At 56.1% G+C, this 22,315-nt stretch overlaps 1 protein-coding gene across 1 annotated transcript; it reads right to left on the minus strand.

Annotated features, from left to right (window-relative positions):
- Window positions 1-279: 279 nt before the first annotated feature.
- SLC5A9 (solute carrier family 5 member 9) lies at window positions 280-21,616 on the minus strand. Its single transcript, XM_008699232.1, has 14 exons — window positions 21,335-21,616; window positions 19,116-19,187; window positions 16,005-16,109; window positions 15,530-15,694; window positions 14,190-14,295; window positions 13,581-13,661; window positions 13,044-13,249; window positions 12,728-12,863; window positions 12,149-12,256; window positions 10,169-10,319; window positions 8,318-8,486; window positions 6,698-6,913; window positions 3,909-4,068; window positions 280-627 (listed from the first exon to the last, which is right to left on the minus strand). The coding sequence occupies exons 1-14, from the start codon at window positions 21,488-21,490 to the stop codon at window positions 419-421; spliced, it is 2,040 nt and encodes a 679-aa protein (XP_008697454.1). The 5' UTR covers window positions 21,491-21,616; the 3' UTR covers window positions 280-418.
- Between the last annotated feature and the right edge of the window lie 699 nt (window positions 21,617-22,315).

Genomic DNA, 22,315 nt, shown 5'->3' on the forward strand with positions numbered 1-22,315 from the left:
GATACCGGTGAGCAAAGATGCACTTGGACTTTTGCAATGTTCTTGCAACCCCTTTTCTTCTCACTTCCACTCTTTTAAGCCTCAAAACACAGACACGTAGAGTAAGAGCTGCTCAATGGAAGCACCAAGAGGGTGGAACCGGTGTTTCTGAGGCAGGAATGTAAAGCAGCATAGTGGAAAAAGAGCTGGGGTCAGAAACCCCAGTGCAAGTCCTGCTGTGTGGCCCTGAGCAAACCCAGAGACCTCTTTGGTCTCCCTTTCTCCACGTGGCCAGAGTGCAGGCTGGGGCAGGGGCTCCTGCCGTCTCAGCCTCCATGGTCCCCGGTTTCCACAGCAAGATGGGAGGAAAGCCTGTCTCTGAGGCCGGCCAGGGTCCAGGCCTCTTTACTCTGTCCCCACTGAAGCCGGGTCTGCAGAGTCATGCAAAGTAGCCCCAGAGGAAGATGTTGATGGCCAGCAGGAGGATGGCATTGACGTTGCAGACACTTCTCCAGAGCGGCTCTTCGGCGATGCTGGTCAGCTCCCGCTGGCGCGCGGCCGTCTCCTCGGGGCTCAGTGTGGGCTCGGGGTGCCGGGCCAGCCCGCAGAACCAGTCCCACAGCAGCCGGCCCCACTGCCTGTGCCCCGCTGAGGACCGCAGGAGGGCAAGGGAAGCAGAAGGGGAGGTGAGACCACGTGGCAGACAGGGGAGTGACAAGGGGCAGGGGAGGAGGAGCCGGTGAGACACGGGAGGGGGAGGCACAGAAAGAGGGGCGGGTGGCATTGGGCCTTGCTGGGAACCTACAGACTGGGTGCCCAGCTGGGACTGGGACAGCTCTGGTCACAGTGCCCCTTCGTCCAGCAGAGCCTCTCAGTGATGCAGGTAGGGGGATGGGGTGAGGATAATGAGGTTCATCCCAATTCAGGGCATGAGGATGGAGCGGGGCACAACCTCTCCCAGGACGGCTGGGAGCCAGATTCCTGCTCCGCGCTGGCCTGCCTGAGGTCCTGTGCAAGTCACCCACCTGCAGCTCCTGTCTCAAATAGGTTAACCGTGATGCTCGGTTCTTCTCCAGGTTGCTTTGAGCATCAAATGAGAATGGCCATTTGCTAGCATTTTGAAAAGTGACGCATGCTGGAGCAGCAGGGAGAGGCTGTGGTGACTCTAAGGTTCTAAATGTGCATGAGAATGAGTCGGTGTAGACCTGGCTCCGCGGCACTGGGACTGGGCTGCTTTGAGGTTAAAGGGTAGCTCAGTCCATTTAAAAACTAAGTTTAAAGGATGTAATAAAGTAAATATTTTTAAACCTGTTTTTTTTTTGCATTAGCAGATAGCATGTTAAACTAAAATTAATATTTTATTGAGGTTGTATAAAACCCCCTGGAAATGCTTTATAATCTTGATGACTTTGGAACTCGGTACTGGTAAGCTCAGTGTGACTACAGAGTGCAGTCTCTGGTCCCATCAAGAGACCATCTGGTCCTGCTCCCTCCTTACCCAGGAGGAAAAAGGCTCAGACACAGGAAGGGAGCTGCTTGAGGTCACACAGCCAAACCAGGCGTGTAGCCTTTCAAGTATACTAGGGTTAGCATTTTACAAGCCCAGCCAGGAACTCTCTTTGGAGTCTCAGGGCCGCCTTCAGGGCCATATGATGCACGGGGCGTCACGGGCCAAGTCTGAGGCTCGGAAGTCACGAGGTGGTTATTGGCGAGCGATGACCCAGTACGGCTAAGTCTGGCTTCCACCTGCACGTGTGCATTTCTTTCAGATCCATTCTGCTCTCCTTAAATTTTTTTCATCCTTTTTTTTTTTTTAGGACACAAAACTACACTGCCATTCCACTGGGTAACCTGAGGACAACACAGATGAGGCTTCATCTGCCTGTGGGCCTTTTGAGAGGGGGATTCTGGAGGTTGCCTCCTAGGAGTGGGAAGTGCCTCCTTCGTCGTTTGGGGGAGCAAGCCCCCCACAGGGAGCAGGCATTTCTCTGCTTCTGCAGGGACAGGGCACGGGGCGGCCAGGGAAAGCTGCAATGATCGTGTCAGTCTGTCTCATGCTGGGGTTCACCCGGGAGAGGGCAAGTGGTGTCCTCCTCCTCCCGCTGTAGCCACCTTCCTAGCTTCTTCCCGCCCCTTTCTTCTCTTGGTATCTGCCTCCCTGAAAGGGGCTGTGCTTCCTCCCTGCCACACATTTTATAGCGGCCAAGACCTAGTTCTCGCCATGATGGGGGGAGAAATGGTTCTGAGACCCCGTCTGGTGCATGGACTACAAAGCTTGAAAAAGAGACAAGGGGTTACATTGTGCAAAGCAAAACACACCAGAACTAACGGGGCAACTGATTAGATGGGGGTGGGGGGCAGGGCGGTGTTGACTTTGAGCTTTGGTGGTGCTTTCTGAAGTCGGCCTATGTGGGTTTTGACCCCGGAAGTTTGTAAAGGGTTACATTCTCCATCACACGTAGCTTTTTACTTTTAATTGCTGCCGCTTGGGCAAGAAGATGGGTGCGTTCGATCTCAGCGGGATGCTGGAGCTTATGATGTCATTAACTCTAGGCACCTGGCTGCTTCTCTAGCCAGGCCTTAAGCAAAGGTGGAGGGAGTCAAGAAAGGTGGGCAATTTCTCAGGCCTCAGGGGAGCAAACGGCTCCCAAACCTGGCAGAGACAAGAGACCTGAGCAGCGTGCGGCCGCCAGAAGTTCGGGTCCAACAACCGGCACTTGGATGATCTTACTTATGCTGTCGACTTAGGTGAGTTATTGAAAGTGTGGACACCAGAGTCTGGGAATGGAACTGAGACATTGTTGAGGGCCTCAAGGAGCTCCACCAAATCCAGTGGGAGAAGGCAGCTGACGAAAGCACCCCAACTCCACCCAGGAGCTAGGGTTCCCTCTAACTGAGGCAGGAAGTAAATTCAGGACTTAAATGTCATCAAATTATTAACTCCTGAGGGCAAGAGAAACTGATTTGGGGCTTTAACTTGCAAGCTGATTTAACTTTTTTGACTGTAATTTTTCCTTAGGAATTTTATAATTCAGGGAATCTCTATAGTCTCATTAGATCAGGTTATTTTAACATGGTTATTTAATCACACTGTAGGAACGTTATGGTTGCATTATGTCTAAAGCAGCAACAGTATGTCTTATGCCAATTTTCAACTTTATAGACTGTGTGGCCTTGGAGTACATCTCACTAAGGTCCTATTCTAACACATTTAAGAACCTTTAGGAGGCCAAATGTATACAGCCCATCCGCAGCTCAAGGATGATACCCCAGGGACGGTTGTTGGTCTGGAGGAACCTTATGAAGATGGACAGAACTGTATGGACCCAGGGCTGTCTTCTCCCGTGAGGGACAGCCATGCGTCTGTGTGACTATGGGCAGAATTATTAAGCCCTGTGGGAAATAAGTAGATAATAAAGTGGGGGTCTGTTTCTTAGACGTGCCTCGTGTTTCCTCCCATCTGGAGGGAACTCAATTAGTGTAACACCCTTTGATTTTTCTGGCCTTAGACTCATTCATTCAACCCAGGGGGGGAGAGGGGGCTTCCCTGCTGGTAGATTTGGGAAGCATGAAGGGGGCATGCTTGGCTGTGTCCCTCCCTCCTCCTTCTTGTCAGTGCAGGGCTCACAGGGGTAGGAGGCTAATGGGCACCTCTGTCTAACGCTGGGCTTCCTATAAGGAAACGCACCTCCCCACGGATATAAACAAAATCTTTCTACCTATATTTTGGCTCCTATCTGCCTTCCTTGTTTGTCTTATTCCTCAAATAGTTTAATAGCCATGTAGGAAGGGAGGGACGGTCATTTTTTTTGGCATCCCTCTGAGACCCCATCCCCAGTGACCCCCAAATGAGGGTCCCTGGGGTCCCAGGACACGGCATCCCCATTACTCCTCTGTGATGTGTGCCCCCCAGCGTGCCCCCAGCCTACCTCCATGCTGGTCCTGGCCCTGGCTGGAGTTCTCTGCCCCTCCACCTGCTGGACGGCTCACCCCAGATGGCATCTCTGATGTCCCTGGCGTGCCCTCCGGGGCCTCCTTCTCCAGCTCGGCGTGGGGACCGTTGCGTGTCCACCACGTCAGGCGAGCAAGCTGCAGGGAAAGAAAATACTGCTTGACTCAGGTACCTTTGGGGAGGGAGTCTGACTGTGGGAAAAGAGGACTCGCCTTCACGGGAGGCCGGCAGAGCAGTGAGACGAGGAACAGGCACAGGGCAGGGTCAGGAGGCCTGGCTCTCAGCCCGATGCCCTCTCCTTTGAAAAGCTGCGCCCCCTGAGCACCTGCTCTGGGCTGCGTGCTCACAGACTGGGAGGAAAGAAGCCGGACAGGGAGGCAGGCGCCCCATGACGGAAGGCTTCCAGGGTCAGACTGTGGCGTTGCTACTCTTAAAAAGAAACTCATAGGCAATGGAGAGTCCCTGCAGACTTTAGACAAAGAAAAGAGACTCTAAGTTGTGGGATTTAGAAAGATCTCTTGGAGTGAATCGAAGGGATCCAGGCTGGGGGCTGTTGGAACAGCAGAACAAGAAATACAGCGCATCTGGGGGAAGGGGGGGCGGTCTGGGACCAGGAAGCCCCGAACATGGTTCTCAGGGTCCCGCCTTGAACCATCAGGCAGGTCGCAGAGCCAAGATGCCAGGTAGGGAGCAGCAAGCCTGTATCCCCTGCACAGCCCTGCGGCCTTGCTCTCGTCTCCCTTTTTGGCAGCGCGGTGGAAAGCGAGCAAGTTCTCGAGCTGACACCGGCGGGACCCAACCAGCACTATCTGAGCTCTGAACTGTCCCCTTTCCAAAAAGCTCTTTTCCTGGCCCAGCAGCTCTTGGTTCCACATTGGCCCAGGGATCCCCTGTCCCGTCGCTGACTTCCTACAGGCATGTTCCCCAGTGCAGGGTGTGCGGCTGTCCCCCAGGACCCTTTCGGCCGGCGCCCAGCTGTGTCCCCCGACGGCCTCAGGAGAGCCCGGCTGCTTCTCCACTTGTCAGTGCCTCTCAACAAGTGTGACTCCGTACTTAGACACTGTGTCACTAGCAGTGTGGGGGTGTGTCCCTTTATGTCACGGGAGGCCGCTGGATTTGGGTTTGAATCCTGGGCAAGAGAGAGAGAATGGCTTCACCCTCCTGTAGCGGATTGCTGTGTTCCCGGGTGCGGGGCAGTGTGGGGTGAGAAGGTTACAGGCCATAGGTGGTCCCTAAGGAACACTGATATTTAGGCCACGAGGAAGGCAGAAGGGCGAGCAGAGGGCAGAAAAACAAAACTGGAGGGGAATGTGTCACGGACGTGAACAGAAGAGAGATCTTGACACAGGAAGTGGTCTGTGGTGGCTGGTTCCCCTCAGAACTCACTGGGGATGAAGACGGGGGTCGGATCACCAATTTCTAGCAATGAGAAGGTTATGGGATGTTGGTGAGAGCAATTTCAGTGGGAAGGTGGGACACCAGCCAGACTGGGTGAGAAGCAGGCCGAGGTGGAAAGCGGAGGCTGCCCGTGGTCACCGTGCTAAGTCTCTGTAGGGAGCGGAGTGGGAGGCAGCTGGAACAGGGAGGGACCGGGTCCCGGGAGGGGGTGTCAAGTGGGAGACGCCTCTGTGTGGGAGTGAGACAGCAGACAACGGAAAAGAAGCTGAAGATTCAAGCAGTGGGGAGAGATCACTTCTGGAGTGAGCCGCCAGAGAAGCCGGCCTCTCTGGGCTCCTCTGCTTGTAGGAATTAGTGACGTCAAGGGTATAAAGTCGTTTTGCCAACTCTAGCAGCAGGCAGGTAAGGGATGTTAGTTATGCCTCCACCCTCTGTCTCAGGGGCTAGCTTCTGGTACCGGTTCTGTTAGGTCCTCCATTCACACGTTCAAGTCCTGACCCCCAGCACTTCAGAATGTGACTGTGTGTGGAGATAAGGCCTTTAAAGTGGTAATTCAGGTTAAATGAGGCCATTAGAGTGGCCCTGATCCAAAATGACTGGTGTCCTTACAAGAAGAGATTAGGACACAGACACACAGGGGAAGACAGGGTGACGGGGTGACGACAGAGAGGCAAAGGCAGATGTCTGCAAGCCATGGAGGGGGGACCTCAGAGGGAACAACTCTGCCGACACCTTGATCTCAGACTTCTTGCCTCCAGAGCTGTGAGAAAATAAACTTCAGTTGTTGAAGCCAGCCAGATTCTGCTACCGTGTCATGGCCGCCCCATGACGTAAGGATGACAGGTTTCAAAAGACAGCGTCAATGTCTGAAGACTGGAAAATCCGTCAGCATGGGACAGGGGAGCGCTTGCTCTGGTAGACTGTGTCTTTTCTCATCTACCTGTTTCTTGACTGGCCAACGAATCCCTCCTCATTCTTCTAGGGCCAGCTCAACGTGACCTTGTCAGGGAACCCTCTGCAGCCCCCCAGGGGTGACCGCCCTGTGCTCGGCCCCTCCCTTTGAGCTTGGTCCTCCCGCACTTTCTCGTGGTAGACTAACTGTCGGCATTGCTGTCCGTCCCCGGCGGTCGCGGGCAGCAACCATTCATCTTTGTAACCCTGCACAGCGCCTGGCACATAGTAGGTGCTCACTGAGTCATTTTCCAACTTTCCATCTGGGACTGAATAATCCAGGGAGCTGCCCATCCCAAGGACATGTGTATGGCCACAGAGGAGACAACCCAATGGCATGAAACTCAGGGGTAGAATCCCAGCTCCTGGAGGTAGGGACAGCATTTCGAGGGGCCCCAGTCCAAGCGCTCCACTCGCCTTTTCCTCGGGGATGGGGGTGGTACAGAGGCTGACGGCGACGATGACGATGGCAGTGAGCCCACAGAGCAAGAGGGCAAAGTAGAGATAGTGCAGGTCCTTCAGCACGGCCGGCCTCCGGTCCGCCTCCCCGCAGGCCGGCGCTGGGTACGAGAACTCCAGGATCATGCGCAGAAGCCCTACAGCCAGGCCGAACAGGAGGCCCCAGAAGGCTCCCTGCGGAGAGAGGGCAGACAGGGGAGGCCCTAGCAAGGTCAAAGCCACTGCTTGGTTACAGCGCTTGCAGGCCCACCTTACTGAGCTCTCCGTTAATGCGGAGGCTTTGCCGGAGCTGAAAGGCAGGCAGGGCGGTACGCCGGGGAGAGCGCAGACTCCAGAGTCAGACAGACGAGGATTTGGATCCTGGCTCCGTTCCAGAATGACCGAAACAGGGACTCAACCTCACTGACTTACAGTTTTCTCATGCGCAATAAGAGAAATTAGTATGTACTAAGTGTAGATGCTTAGTAAATTCAATTAGAATGGAATATGCTTCCGTAAAAAGCAGGACAAACCAGGATCCTCTGTCCTAATTTTCTGTTATAATAAATAAAAAATCAGAATAGAGCTCTTCTTTTTTTTTTTTTCTAAGAAGAAAAGCTCTGGCACCTCCCCCATCTTGTTTATAATACCACTTGACCCAAACCTATACCTGTCCCCCATGTGTGAGGGTCACATGGCTTGTATTTTCAAAAATGAGATCCTGATACCAAGAACTCTGGAATGAGCAGAAACTCCCAGAATTCAGCCGCGCCCTGCTGTGGGCAGGAAGGTTAGGCCTCTGGAAACAGTTGACAGGTGGCCTGGGTACTCCCCTGGGAGAGGGGCTTCTGAGGTGTCCTTGCAATGACATTGAGCTCTCCCGTGCCTTCTGTGGAGTTGTGTCCATGACATCCCTTACCCCCCACAGTACAGCCCGCAGAATTGGTCCCTTCTTTTCTAGGCTCTCCTGGGGAGTAACCAAGACAAGGGTCCTGGCACCTCTAGCTCCTCCCAGACCCTCCGCTTTCAGCAGTGTCGTGAATGAAGCGAGTGCGGGGTCATCTGTGGCTGGAATTTTGCCTACGTATAGGGCCTTATGGGGTTAAAGAGGGAACAGACCCAGAGATCCTCCTGTCCTGGGCTTTCACACACACTCTTCCAAGCTTTGGGAACATTCTTCTCTTCCCCATTAATCTTTCAGTCTAGGCTCAGACGTCACTTCATCCAGGAAGGCTTCCCTGGCCCCCTCCCAGGTATCCCATAGGTTAGGAGCTGATCCCCTGATCCCTGCTCTCACAACAGCCACGAGACTGTATTATTATTTCTTATCTTTCTCATCTTTCCTCCCATCGGGCCCAGTGATGGTGGACCTACATGAACCTCATAAACCATTGCATCTAGAAGCCTCCATAATAGGATGGATGAATGTTTGTCGAGTGAATGAATGAATCAAAACCTGACGCTATGGGTGGGGAGACGGAAGCCTGAAGGAGGCAATGGGTGTGTCTCACATGTCTCAGAGAGACACCAGGCTGCAGACGGACCGGACCTCCTGACCGTCTGATGTACAGGGAGAGACAGGTGCCCTGCTGCACTCACAGGCTCTGTGACCCTCTTGCAGAAAATGGCCAGCAGGAAGAGGGCGGTGATGGGCGGGGCCAGGTAGCTGGTGACTGACTGGATGTAGTCGAAGAGCTGCCCGCTGTTGGAGCTTTGGATGATGGGAATCCAGAGGATGCTGACGACAACCAGGAACAGCACAAACACCCTGCAGGGAGGCCCAGGGCGCCGTGAGGAGCGCTCAGGGCGGCCCGGACACGGGGCGGGGGGAAGGTGAGGCCCAGGAACCGGGAAGGGAGAGGGAGGGGAATGCATGGTCACTGAGTCAGAGAATGCCAGGAGACTGGAAATGCTAAGATTCCAGAAATTTAGACTTCTAAAATCCCAGAATATCAGAATTCCAGAATCCAAGAAACCCAGGATATTTGAATTGGGGTCTGTGAGGTCATGTAGCCCACCTGCTCTTCAGGGAAAAACCCACACCTTTCACAGCAGCCCCCACCTCAGGAAATGGCCTCTGGTCTTGGCTTGGGATGCCTTTCCTTCTCTTTTGCATCCAAACCCTGTGCAGGACAGCCCCCTTCTTCAGGATGGCTTTAGCTCCAGAGACTTTTCCCTTCTTTGGGCTCCTCCAGCTCTACCCCCCACTCCCTTACATTGGAATTTAGCTCAGAGCGGGGACTCTACCTTCGTCCCTTGGCTCCCCCTCAACTGATTCTGCCTCAGGCCCAAGGCACGCTCTTATGATTTTGTGTGAACGAGTTGAGAAACGTTTCTTGGCTGCAATAATGCATATGGCCAGGAGATGGCGCTCAAACCCCACTGATGAACGAAATAAATGGCAGCGGAATCAGGCTGCATAGAAGACGGAAGGATGGGTCTTTGGAAAGGTCTCTGCGCACCTGTCCTCTCCTCTCCCTTCCCTCCTGCAGTTTCCCTCTCAGGCCCCACTAGAGCAGCAGCTACCCAGGTGGTAGCTACTCATCCCTCCCCTGGCAGATGCTTAGACGCCCAGGCCCTGTGCGTCGGGCTCCATCAGGCAGCCGTGTGTCAGAGCCATCCTGATGGAAGGAACAGTGAGTGCAAAGGCAGGGAGAGGGAAGACAGCAAGTTACCGAAACTCAAGTACCATCTACCAGTCCAGAAACCTGAGTCACAGAGCCTTCAATTATGAAGCAAAGAGTTTGGAAAGTGCCCCTTAATCCCATGTGAACTACAAGCCTGGGGAGGAAAAGAAAATAAGTCACCAAGTGGTACTTTGAAAAGCACAGAATCGAAACCAACTAGATAAAGTGCAAGTCCCCAGCTTGCTGCTCAAGCTCTGCGTCCACTGGAGACCGCCCTCCTGCGAACTTCCCCACTGAGGGGGCCCCAGGCAGCATTACCGCGAGCAGCCCTCGGGGCAGGCCAGTACAAGTCGCCCCTGTGTCCCCAGCACGAGGTGTGACGCAAGGGGGATGCTCAGGGTGAGTCTGATGGAGTGAAATAACAGGCTTTCTGTTATCCGGGGACAACGGCCAGAGCTGATCTAAGGCTCCTGGGGGCAAGCTGCTTGCTGCTGCGCCCCCCATACAGTCCCCTTCCCTCTCTCAAACGCATTGTCAGCTTCTCTCACTTACTCTGTAGGTCAGAGAAAGAGAAAGTTGAGCAGACACTGAAGAGATTTTTTGCTCTCCTTCTTCTGGAAGCGGAGGAATGTCCAGAGCTGGGAAGGGACTTACCTGAGGTTATGTAGGAAGTTGGCGCTAGAACCCAGGGCTCTGACTGCCAGTCCAGGGCCCAGACCCCACCGCAGCCCCCCCCCCCCCAGGGCAGCCCAGGGCAGGGAGGAGAGGGGAGAGGGGTTCCGCCTGCAGGAAGGAGGTGCTCCAGAAGGAGGGCCCAGCGCACCTGCCCACCACCATCAGCTCCCGCTCCGTAGCCTTCCCTCGGAGACGCAGCCACACGTCGATGGCGAACAAGGTGCCGCTGCTGTTGAAGATGGAGGTGAGTGAGCTCATGAGGGCGGCCAGGATCACGGCGATCATCAGGCCCCGCAGACCTGGGGAGAGGTGAGGTCTCCGTGGGCAGCCAGCCCGTGAAGGCCAGCTCTGCCCGGGGCCACGGGGGCTGCAGGGTCCACCAGAGCCAGGGGTTTGGGGGTGGTGAGGGTGTTGCATGAGGCTCCCATCCGTGCGGGTGAGGGATCCAGGAGACCTAGAGGCCGGCTTCTGGATGGGTGCCGTCTCCGCCTTGCTCTGGGGCCCTGAGTCGCCTGCACCGCCGCCCCCCCCCCCATCAGCATCGCTAAGAGCCCTGGTGCTAGGTGATCCTGCCGCTTTGACCTTTCAGTCCGGGGTTTCAGAGCTTGTAGACACTTGGTTAGTGGGCCCCTGGTGGGGAGGAGGGTGACTGTTAAGAATGGAGACTTTTTGGTTTGTGTGCCTTTTCGTGGACACAGTGGTGCCAGGTTAAGGCCCCGGCCTGGGAGGCAGAAGACCTGGGTTTGCTTCCCGGTTCTGCAAGTAACCAGCTGTGCGATCTTTGAACTGGCTCCTTCCTTTCTGGACCTATTCTCCACCCCCCACACCTGCCCTGGTAGCAGGAGAGGGTGGAACTCATTGATATCTGAGGTCTCTATGACTCTAATGATCAAGTTTCTAGAAATAGTCACTCATGTGTCCCTGGAGAGACCAATCTCCATCAGCCTTACCTCGGCCCTCTTTCCTCCCAGTCTAAGTATTTAACCACCTCCTGGAGGTCTCCCTGAAAGACTCAAGGCATTCCAAACAAACCCAGGCCAGCACCTTCCTCCGGGGCCTTCTGTTGCTTCTTTTGGTTAAAGATCTCCAATCTCCATAGCAGACACTCAGTTATCCTAGACCCCCTCTTCTGCTGCCCTCCCATCCCACCTCCCTAGCCCCCCTGGGACGGCCTCTACTATTTCTTTGATTCATTTTTTATTCTACTGGAGGGAAGGGGGAGCTCAACTCAAGGACTTCCCTCATAACCCTGGCTTTTCCCCTATGCCCCACTCTCAATATCATCGTGAGCCCAGGACCTGGGAGCCCTCTCTGGATCCCTCTGTCTTTCTCGTCCCTCAAATGTAATCAGTCACCAAATCCTGCCATCTCTACCTCACGAAGATCTTTTAAACCCTTTCTGTCCACCTCTGAAACCACTGACCTGGCCCATGCCACCTGCACCCCTCAGAGGGACCACCGCAAACCCCTTGCTAACCATCCCTCTGCCTCCCCGAAACTGAACCCTCCATCGGACTGGCCCTTCTGAAGCTCGAATCCCCTCATATGCTCCGGCCTAAAACCCAAAGTAAAAGCTCTGCTCCATGGTGAGGCGTGGCCACGGCCTCCTCTCCACCCCCGTGGTCCATTCCTCCCTCCTGCTGTCCGTCAGCTCCGGCCTTAGCGCACATAGTCCCTCCTCGCCGAACGACATTTCCCGCCTGCACCTGCCTTTGTCTGCCTAAGATGTTCCTCGGGATTCAGCTCCATTTCCTCTCCTCCGGGAAACCTTCTCTGACGTTCCCCCAGGCTGGGTCAGGGGCCTCCTTAGGGCTCCCTCAGCCCCACTGTGTCCCCAGGCTGGTGACATAGCACTGTATCCTCAGTGAGCCCAGGTGTCCTGGGGAGGCATAGAGCCCGAGTGCAGGAGCCTGCCTTCATCCCTGCGTCTCCAGGATTCGAGCCGGAGTGGGTGCTGTATAGACGCTTGTGGAAGTGTGTGCGTGTGTGTGTGCGTGTGTGTGTTGGGGGAAGGAGGTGTGGAGGTGAAGATTTTTAGTCCCTATTCCCCCCCATGTCCATCCTTTATGCAATCCTTGTGGACAGTGGGGATGGGAGTGAAGGGTGGCGTGGGGGAGACAGGACTCACCAACGGGCATCAGGGCTATGACCAGCTTGGGGTAGGCGATGTTGGAACAGCCCACTCGGGCCCCGCAGATTCTTTGGCAGATGTCAGGGTCTACACAGCCCACCTCATCTACAGAAGAAGTGATAGCCATTAGAGCCAAGTCTTCCTGTGCCTTCTAGGGTTGGCCCCATATTTGCTTTCCAACAGGGAAAAACTATAGGGAAGTGTTTCCTGGTGACTCCGTCAGGAACCAGCATCTCTTGTAGGGGCCAGAGGGTCAAGGGGCAGGCAGAGTCTGGGTACCACAATGTAGCTGTCTAGTAAATCTCTTGACATAGTACCTTGCAAAGCCTGACAGACTCCTGTGGGTTTTAGGCCTTCTATCTTGCTAAAAGGCAACAATCTTTGGAAGGCACCAAGAATGCCTTCATCGCTCTTTGCCTTATAAAGGGAAAGTAGGATTTTTAAAATGACATTCAGATACGAATCTCTTCTTCTGAAATACTTATTGTATGTTTGGCCCGCAAAGCCTAACACACATGTATTCTAATCAGAGACAGCATGTGACCCCCCCGCCGTGCAGCACTGTCCAGCTCCTACCTGGGTACAGGGCCCGGCTGATCATCCCGGGCATGACGATGAAGAACATGGGCAGGATCTTCAGGTAGCCCCCCAGCACGGAGCCCCCCTTGGCATGGGACAGATTCTTGGCAGAGAGAGACCTCTGCACAATGACCTGAAAAGCGAGGGGCGGAGGCATGCCACTCGGGTCAGGTGGGGCTCAGCTCAGCCTCAGGTGAGCCTTGAGGTGGTCCTGGAACAAGGCCCGACCCTCTGTGCATCTAGATGCGTGGTTTTCCCGCAGGAGGCCACCCCAGGCTGTGACGGGCTGGGCCAAGCCTGGCTGGGGCATCACCTGGTCCGTGCACCAGCACCACGTGGCCAGCACTGTGAGCCCAAAAATGAGGCCTGGCCAAGGAATGTCCCCGTTCACAGGGTCCCGGAGCATGTGGAAGGCATCAGACCGGGGGAGATGGCAGGTGGTATTGGGAACTGTGGCATTAGGGATGGCCTGTCTGTACCGCTGCTCCAAGCCGGGGTACCAGCCTACTTCCTCAAAGCCTGTGGAGAGAGACCACAGTATGTGACACAGCCCTGAGACCCCCCTGGGCTTGTCCCATGTCTCCACCCTGGCTTCTAGTCCCATGTGGGGCCCTGGAGCTTGGAACTGGTATGGGACCTGGGAATGGGGGAGGGATGTGGGGCTCAGAACTTTAGGTGGCGTAGCGAGAACTCTGCTCTTTGGGAACCCCATCCTGGAGGTGGGGGTGGAGGATGGGGAATAAGGCTCTGTGCTCTGGAAATTACCAATCAAACCACAGAGGTAAAAGCCCAAGGCAACCAGAGAACAATTTCTACATAAAGGTGGGGTGTGTTCGGGTCTGTTCCTTACCCAGAAACATGAGGACCAGGGCGCCCCCCACCATGATCACCGTCTGCAGAGCATCTGTGTAGATCACGGCTGTGAGGCCCCCTGCGGAACCAAGGAGAGGGCTCATCAGTTGGCACCAACAGGGGTTCCTCTCTGAGTGTCTGCCTGGTGCTTGGCTACACTGGGGAGCGCTCTTAGCAGGTGGGTCCCAGCAGCCTGCCTTCCCCTCACTGGCTGGTCCCAGCCGCAGGCACTCCGGTCTAGCTCTTTCGCTCCCCAGGGCCCCTGAATGTGGCTGCCAGGCTTCTGTTAGTTCTTGTTTTTAACACCCCAGGGCTATTCCTCCAACCCCCTCCCTCCCCACCCAACCCCAGTGAAAGTTCCCATCTTTGCAGGCTGACGTAGCCACGAGCCGGGGTCCCAGGTGCCCAGGCCTGTGAGAGGTGCTCTGGGGGACGCAGGGAAAGATGGGCTGGTGACTTTGTCTGGAGTGGCCCCTGGTGACTCCAGTCCTCCCCTAGTCGCACCCCTGCTCACTCTTGCATCCCTAGGCATCCCTCTCCAGCGCTCCCTGGCTCTCAGTCTCTGCTCCCGGTGCCTGCACCCCATACGACCTGCCCTGGACCCTACCGGCAATGGTGTAGACGGCCGTCACCACCAGCAGCATCGCCGTGGAGAGGTAGAGGTTCCAGCCCAAGGCCATCTGGATGAAGAGAGCTCCAGAGAAGATGTCAGTCTGCAGAGAGCCGGGACCCAGGAGTCCAGGTCACCTAAGGCCCTCGCTGTAGCCACCAGTATCGCCTCCTGCTCAGCGACAGCAAGTACTATCACCCCTCCTCCCACGGTGACAGTGACCAGTGACGGTGAGCCTCAAGGGCCCTGCTGAGGGGGAACCTGACCTTGCAGACGCTGAGGAGCCATAGGGATTATCAAGCAAAGGAGCGCTTAAAACTTTGCAACCGGGAGCAATGTCATCTGGTGGCCCCAACTTTGCAACCGGGAGCAATGTCATCTGGTGGCCCCGATAGGAGAGTCTGTTGCCCTGAAGGCAGGGCTGAAGGAGTGAAGGTGGAGCTGGTGAAGTGGGGAGCAGGGGTCAGGGAGGAGAGCGCAGACACCCAGAGGCTCACTGCCTGCTCCCTAGCAGAGCAGAGGCCCGCCCAGCGGCAGGCGGGCCCTGGCTGACGTGTCGGGGCAAGAGTCCGGGGCAGAGGACCGCACTTGGGACGAGCCACGTTCGGGTTTACGAGAGGACTTGGAGAACGTCCTTTGCCTGAGCTGACTTGGGCTCGTCTTCAAGCGCTGGTGGACAAGCGGCTGCACAGTTTCCCCGACTCTTGACCTGGCCGCTCACGGACTCGGTCCCATTCAGTGCCTGCTTGCTGACCCCACTGCACGGCTGCTTCACAAACCCATCCCAGGGCTACAACAGGACAGGGTGCAAGGACCCCTGGACCGGGATACAGGACCCAAACTTTCATTCCAGTCCCACGGCTACACTCTGTGTGGACATGGGCAAGCCATTTGCCCTAGGTTTGTTTTCTGAATGTAGGTCAATGGAAGAAGAATAAGGACCTTTCTACCTGTAACATTCTAGGCAATCAATGCATGGTGCTGAATGGAGAAGCAATTACCGGAAAGATAAATGAATGAATGAGCTCCAGAGGGTGAACTTTTTGAATAGAGGGACTGTCATTTACGCAACAGACATTTCTCATTCATCTGTGATCACTCCACTGCTGAGTGGGGGCTTGCATTGAAGGTATGTGGACTCATCCCTCCCTCTCTCCCTTCCTTCCTCCCTCCCTCCCTTCCTTCCTTCCTTCCTTCCTTCCTTCCTTCCTTCCTTCCTTCCTTCCACCTATCTATGATCTATCTATCTATCCATCCCTCCATCCCTCCATCCAGCAATAAACCATGACCTAAACTCAGCACTTTCAGAGAGACAGACGGCCACCTCGGGTACTCACGGAAATCTTGGTGAAGATGTAGAGGATAAGAGACAGGACAGACATGTACACCTGGATCCGCTGGCCCCCGAATCGCTTCCTCAGGTACTGCGGCATTGTGACCACACCGGCGGCGATGTACACGGGGACGAAGATCCAGCCCAGGGCCAGAAGCAGCCAGGTGGCCTTGGAGAGTGGGGAGAAGTAGGTATCCATGTCCTAGATGCAGATGGAGGGGCAGCCCCTACCCCACATCATGATGTGGGAGAGCCCTGAGCTGGGAAGCAAGGGTCCTAGGACCTAATCTTAATGCTGTGTGACCTTTGATGAGTCCCTCTGCCTCCTCCAGGCCTTCATTTCCTCATCTGTAAAATGGGCTCTCATGTAGCCTCCCCAAGCACCTCCAGGGTTCCTCTCAGCACTAAAGCCTGGGATGGGGGGTGGGGGGTTTCAGACCTCCATTATCCCCAAGAAACCTCCAGGCCAGCTTCCTTACATTCCATTCAAAGCCCCCCACAGCAAGGCCTCCAGCGGCTCCTGTCCCAGCCAGGCCAATGAACAAGCCACTGCCCACGTTGCTGGACATCAGAGAGGCTCCAATCTGCAAGGCACAAGTGGGGTCAAGGGTCAGGGTCAGTTTTAATCCAAATCAGTCTGGAGCCAGGACCACGGGCTTCAGGAGCTGTGGACAGAGCAGGAGCTGGGCTCAGGAAATCTGAGATCAGAGGAAGGAGAGGACTTGAGGGAACACAGGGAGGAGGAGGAATGGAACTGACATTTACTGGGTACCTAGTGTATGCAGGCACTGTGCGAGGCATTTAATATGCACTAATAGACTTAAACTTTATAAATATTTTGAGGGATGGGCATTAATCTTTTCAATTTATAGAGGAAGGAAATATGTTGGGGAAAATGAAGCCACTGGCCTCAGGCCACCCAGTGAGTGAGTGGCCAAGAGGGAAAGAAGGAAAGCCAAGGGGGGGCAGGGTCACATAGGGAGGACAAGCCTCTGCACTGGGGCCGTCTATCTGGAGTCTCCAGAAACGAGGATGCTGAGGGGAGGAGGGGAGGTCCCCACGAGAGGGATTGGGGGAAGCCCCCTGCCACCCCAGGGCCTCCAGGCTCCAGGGCAAGTCTAGGCAGAGGGAGGAGCCGAGGGGCTGAGCACAGGCTGGGCTGGCCTCCGAGTTGAGGTCACGTTTCTCCGGGAGGCAGCCAAGTACTCTGAGGCCACAGAGACCCTGATACAAGGACTACATCATAGCAGTCAGTACGGTTAGTACGATACATAAGCGGCGTCACCAAGGGCTGGCGCTGCTCTAAATTTCCTGGGCCGGACGTCCTTTTATTATCCCCGTTTGACTGAGGAGGGAACCGAGGCACAGATAAACGACTTGCCCAAGCTCCAGAACTGGTAAGACAGAACCTTTGAACCCTGGCTGTCTGATTCCAGTAACTGGTGCACGATTATTGCTGGGCACCTAATAAGCACTCATTACTGTCATCTTTTATTCTTTGATGGGATCCTTCATCAGGCAGGGAAAGGGGCAGAGGGAGGGGCTCTGGGGCCCAGGCGGAGGCGAGGCCTTGGGGACAGGTCCCGGGGCCAGAGGTGATGAGCTCTGCTCCCGGACTTGCTTCCTGGGCCACCCTAATAAAATCACTTCCTCTCGCAAATCTTCAGATTCCCCAACTGTAAAATGTGGTGACTCACCTGTCCCCACTGCCTGTTCTAGACGTGCTGGGCGACAGAAAGAGAAAAGAAAGGAAAGGTACTGAGACTTTCAGAGAACAGACCGCCGAGCAGCGTAAAGACACAGAGATTACTCCTGGCCTGACGTTGCTCATTGCTGAAGCCAGCCCCTGCTGCCACACACACGCACGTGCACGCGCGCGCGCGCACACACACACACACACACACACACACACACAAGCTCAGGTGGTCCTGAGGATGCTGGCGGGGCTGGGCGGGGTGCGGCTGGGCTGGGGCACCAGCCAGAGCACAGAGCCCAGAGCACTGGGCCTTCCCCGAGGCTGCTCTGGGAGCAGGGAGGTGCCTCGGCGCAGGGCTCCCAGCTGTCGACTCAAGGAGACACCGGTCATCAGGGTTAGCAGGGGGACCAGATGGGCCCCTCTGGACCAGGGCTGCTGCTGCTCCTGCTGCTCTCGCCTTCCCAGCCACACACTCTCTTCGGGGGACAGCGGGGGGAGTGAGGCACGTCTCAGGACGAGCCTGGTAGGGAAGGACACAAAGCTATGGGACTGCGGTCACAGACACCCGGACACCTAGACACACAAGCTCCAAGATTGCAAATGGGACGGAGACTCCTTCAAGCAAGGCTGGTTCTGCTCCTGGCCTCAGGCTGAAGCCTGCTCCCAGGGCAGGAGGCCCAGCTCACAGCCCTGCCCCACGGAGGGCGTCTGTCTCCACACCCCGCTCACCTCGGCAGCACCCTCCTCCTGCTCAGAGGCGTCGGGTTTCCTCACACCTACAGTGACACAGAGTTCCACACGGAGCAGGATCTGCTCTCTGCAGGACTGCAGGGCACGAGGCCAGCCCCTGGTCACTCTCCCGGAATGGACCAGAGAGGGCGCTCTGTCCTGCTTCTTGTCCCTGCTACTGACTCATCTTCAGGGCTGTGGTGGGGGGTGGGGGTGGGGTACCAGCTGAGCAGAATGGCCTCCAGGGGGCTTGCTTTCGTCTGTTGAGGGGATGGCTGGCAGCACCAGGGACCCGGTCACTGTCCCTGTGAGCTGCCAGGCCCTCTGCCCCCCGCACTGCTGGGGATTCAATCATGCTGAAGGCATGAGAGCTCCCTGCCCCTACCTCCTCCTGTCCGGGATACCCGAACCTTCCAGAAGCTCTGTCAGCGTCCTGGGCCTCCTCTCCTCTCCAGTGAATCTGTCACCAGCGCGGGTGGGGAAAGTGGTGAGAACCAGGATGGGGTGTAGGGATGGCTGGTGGTGCATGAGGGCATGCTCACATGGGCCAGGCCAGGCGTGCCCGGGCGTGTACACGGCTGCAGTACCATGGGGGCTGACGATCCCGCAATTCCATTTACAGGCAGGGCCTACCTCCCTCTGTGCTATTTTAGGAAGAGGAAATGAGTTTTGAGGACGAAGAGAAACAAGTGAGGCAGGCAGACAGGAGAGATTGGGGTTTGCAAAGGTGTCGGGATCGATGCCCTGAGGTTGCTGGGGACTGACGTCTGTGAGCCCCCAGCGCACTGTTCTGCAGTACTAAGCAGGTCGTCTTGCTTCCCACCTCCCCTACTGAGGTCGGAGGCTTCCGGATGTACTCACAGCCCCTCCGCTTCCCTCCTGCCGTCTGAGTCTGTCCGCCCAGCTCATCTGAGCTTCTCCAGGACAGGAACATGCTAGGTTATTTCTGTAGGTGTAGGGTCCGGCCGAGGGCGCACTTAAGAGGCACTTATCCGAGGTGGGCATTAGCGAGATCTCTCAGGTTGTGGGGTGTCTTGGAGCCACAGAGAAGGAGCCCAGAGCTCCAGGAAACCCCACAGGGGGCTGCCGCCTTGGTCCAGGCAAGAGAAGACAAGATGGGGATCCAGTGGTGGGAGGGGACAGGGAAGAAGGGAGATGGACTCACCGGCCACCAGCTCATGGACCTCCCCGCCAGGAAATAGCCACCGACGGTGTCTCGGCTGGCACGGATGGATGACTGGAAAGGAAGGGGAGAGGGGTGAGAGTCTCCCGAGCTCCCCCACCTCTGCCCCGCCTCAGCTCCCTGTTCCTGGGCGCAGGTGCGGGGGGACCATGAGAACCAGATGGGCAGTTTCGTTGGTTTTATTCTACCCGCCTTTGGCAGGGGCACAGCCTCTCTCTGGGCCTCACCATTCATCCCTGGGCTGGTGGGAAGAGCCAAGGGGCCAACAGAGTTGTTAAAGCCTTAGAGAACAGCATGGTGTCGGGCAAGTGTGCAAGATTACAGGTTATTGTCCCCTGAGCCCTCCTTCTGTCCAAACTTTGGTTCAGGAAATGATTCGTATCTGATTCTCGGGCTTGCATGGAGGCTGCCCCCTCCCTCCTTTCTGCAGGACTCTCCCACTGGGGCTGGGACAGCAGGAAGCCCTACAGCCTCAGGCAGAGGGAGGGCTCCGTTGGGGGCTTCTCCTGCCCTAGCCTGACATGGGGCCACGCTACTGAAGCCTGTACAGGAGCCTGCACAGACCCCTGCCCTGAATGGGTGGGGAGTGGGCTGCAGCCTGTTGGGGGAATCGCTCTGAAGAACAAGAGGAGAGTGGACGTGAATGAACTTCCTCTGGGGCCTCAGGGGCTGGGAGCAGGGGCGGTGGGCAGGGAAGCAGAAACTTGGAGACTTTATTAAGGTGTGTGAAGCTCAGGATGCCTGGGTGGCTCAATGGGTTAAGCATCTCCGTTCAGCTCAGGTCATGATCTCAGGGCCCTCGGATCGAGTCCCACATTGGGCTCCTTGCTCAGCGGGGAGCCTGCTTTCTCCCTCTGCCTGCAGCTCTCCTTGCTTGTGCTCTCTTTTTCTGTCTCTCTCTCTCTGACAAATATATGAATAAAATCTTAAAAAAAAAAAAAAAGATGCTGAAGCCAACAGGTCTCTGACCGGGTCTAGAGATGGGAGGGATACCTAAGGGAGGAGAAGGGAAAAGAGAAATGGAAAAGGGGCTTCTTTGCCCCAAGGAAATGTCCCTAGTCACTAGGGAGTGATGGGGGGAGGGGCTGGTGCTTGTGAAGCCTTTGCTTGAACTTCACCTGTCACCTCTGGCCCGCGGGCAGGCCAGATGAACAGAAGGAATTCTTTTCACACGTGAGGAAGTTGAGGCCTGAGTCAGGGAGCAACTTGTCCAGTCACTGAGGAGTTGGTGGTGCCTTTCCTACCAGGAGTCGGGGATCAGCCCTTTGCCCACTTCTTCCTCACACCAGCCTTGGTGTTCACCTCACTGTACAGCTGAGGGAACTGAGGCCCAGAGAGGGTCGTGACCCCACCACAGTAAGTGACTGGCTGGGATTCGAGTCACTGTCTGCAGTCCAGCAGCATCTGAGGGGGCTGGCCCATCTCCCGAAGGGGCCGTGATGACACCTGCCGAGTATTTTGCCCCCGTTGTGTCGGGCACTGGGCCAGGTGTTAAAATGTGTCCTGTTGCTCAGTGGCCATGACCCCTCTGTGGGCAGTCTTTATCATTTCTCCCTGTCCACACGAGAAAACCGAGGCTCACAGAGCATTCGTATGTTCCCGGAGCTCCGTGGCTCTGTCAGAGCTGGGATCTGAACTCAGGGCTCCCTGACCTCAGAGCCTGGCCCTTTGCCCCAGGGCTGAGGTTCTGGTGAACAATGGAGAGCGGAAGGACCTTTGGATACGCCTGGCTCCCTTCCCATGAGCACACGAACCCCAGCTCCGTTAGAAAGCACTACTCCTTGCCAAGACACCCACTAGCGGAGGGCGGGGTAGGCCAAGAGTGGAGCATTTGCAGAGTTGGTGATCTTGGCACGAGAAGGAGGGCAGGGGTGGGGATCGGACTGCCGGGATGGGTGGGGCCAAAGGCCGCAGGTGCATAGAGACAGGGAGTTGGGAGATGGGGGTTCCTGCCTGGCCGGCCTCAGATCGCTGTGTGCCCTCAGTCAAGTCACACTCCTCTCTGGGCCTCAGTCTGCCCATCTATAAAAGAAAGGACTGGAGAGAAGGATTTCTGAAGGTCTCTGCCTCTCAGCCCGGTGCCTCCCTGATCTGCCTTCCTACGGCCCACCCGGCCCACCCGGCCCCCAGCTCCACGACCAGCCAGAGATGAGAGCCTGTCCTGCCTCCCCTGCCAGGCTCCAACCTCTGCGACTACTCACCCAGACGCCCACGCCAATGACAAAGACGAAGTAGACAACCAGGACCCCGATGTCGTAGGCGTGCAGGCCGACTCCGGAGCCCAGGACTGAGCGTGAAGCTGTCACAGTCCTGACCCCATTTCCTGAAGCTCCAGGCCCCATTGTTGCCAGCTCCATGCTCCTCTGTTAAGTCCCTCACCACCGGCTGGACTTTGAGGCGCTCCTGGCTTCGTTCCTTTCCTTTAATGATTAAACAGCCCCAAGTGCCATTAGCTGCTGAGAAAGCTCTGAGCCCCACCGGCGTGAAAGTCCTGCTCTCCTTTTCTCCTAACTGCCACCCCATCCTCTGTGGGACTCTCTCCCTTTCCCTGCCCGCAGTATACACCCCCACACCCACACACGTGCATACACAGGCACACACATACATGCACTCGTGCACACTCCCACCCCTGAGAGGAGTAGGAGGAGGAAGAGGAGGAGGAAAGGAGTAGAATCCTGAAATTCTGGGGCTGGGAGGGACCTCAGAAGTTGAGCTGTTCAGACTCCTGCTTATGTGGAGGGGAGACTGAGGCCCAGGGAGGGAAAGATCACACAGGGAAGTAAGGTGGAGCTGGGACTCGAGTCCAGGTTCTTAGTAGTGAGTTCAATGCAATTTTCCTTGTTCCCAGGAGGAAGACAAGGGAGGAGAGGGGGAAAGAGTGCTGTGACCCTTGCAAAGTCTCTACCACGTCACGTGCTCCTGCCTCCACTCCTCCAGCCCCAGGTGTCATTTTTTCTTTTTTTTCACAGTGTAGGAAACTGAGGCCCAGAAAGAGACATGTTTATTCTAAGCCACAGTAGGGGGTCAGAAATCACACCTGCCCGGAGCTGGGACAAATGAATGGTCCTGGAAAGGACAGACAGCACGCTGGGTCCAGGGAAGACCACCTGCCCCAGGACCCGGGTGGCCTGCTTTCCTGTCCCAGCAGCACATCTCACTGAACTGCAGAGTGACCACAGACA

The sequence above is a fragment of the Ursus maritimus genome, unplaced genomic scaffold (genome assembly GCF_017311325.1).
Source record: "Ursus maritimus isolate PB19 unplaced genomic scaffold, ASM1731132v1 scaffold_12, whole genome shotgun sequence".
NCBI lineage: Eukaryota > Metazoa > Chordata > Mammalia > Carnivora > Ursidae > Ursus > Ursus maritimus.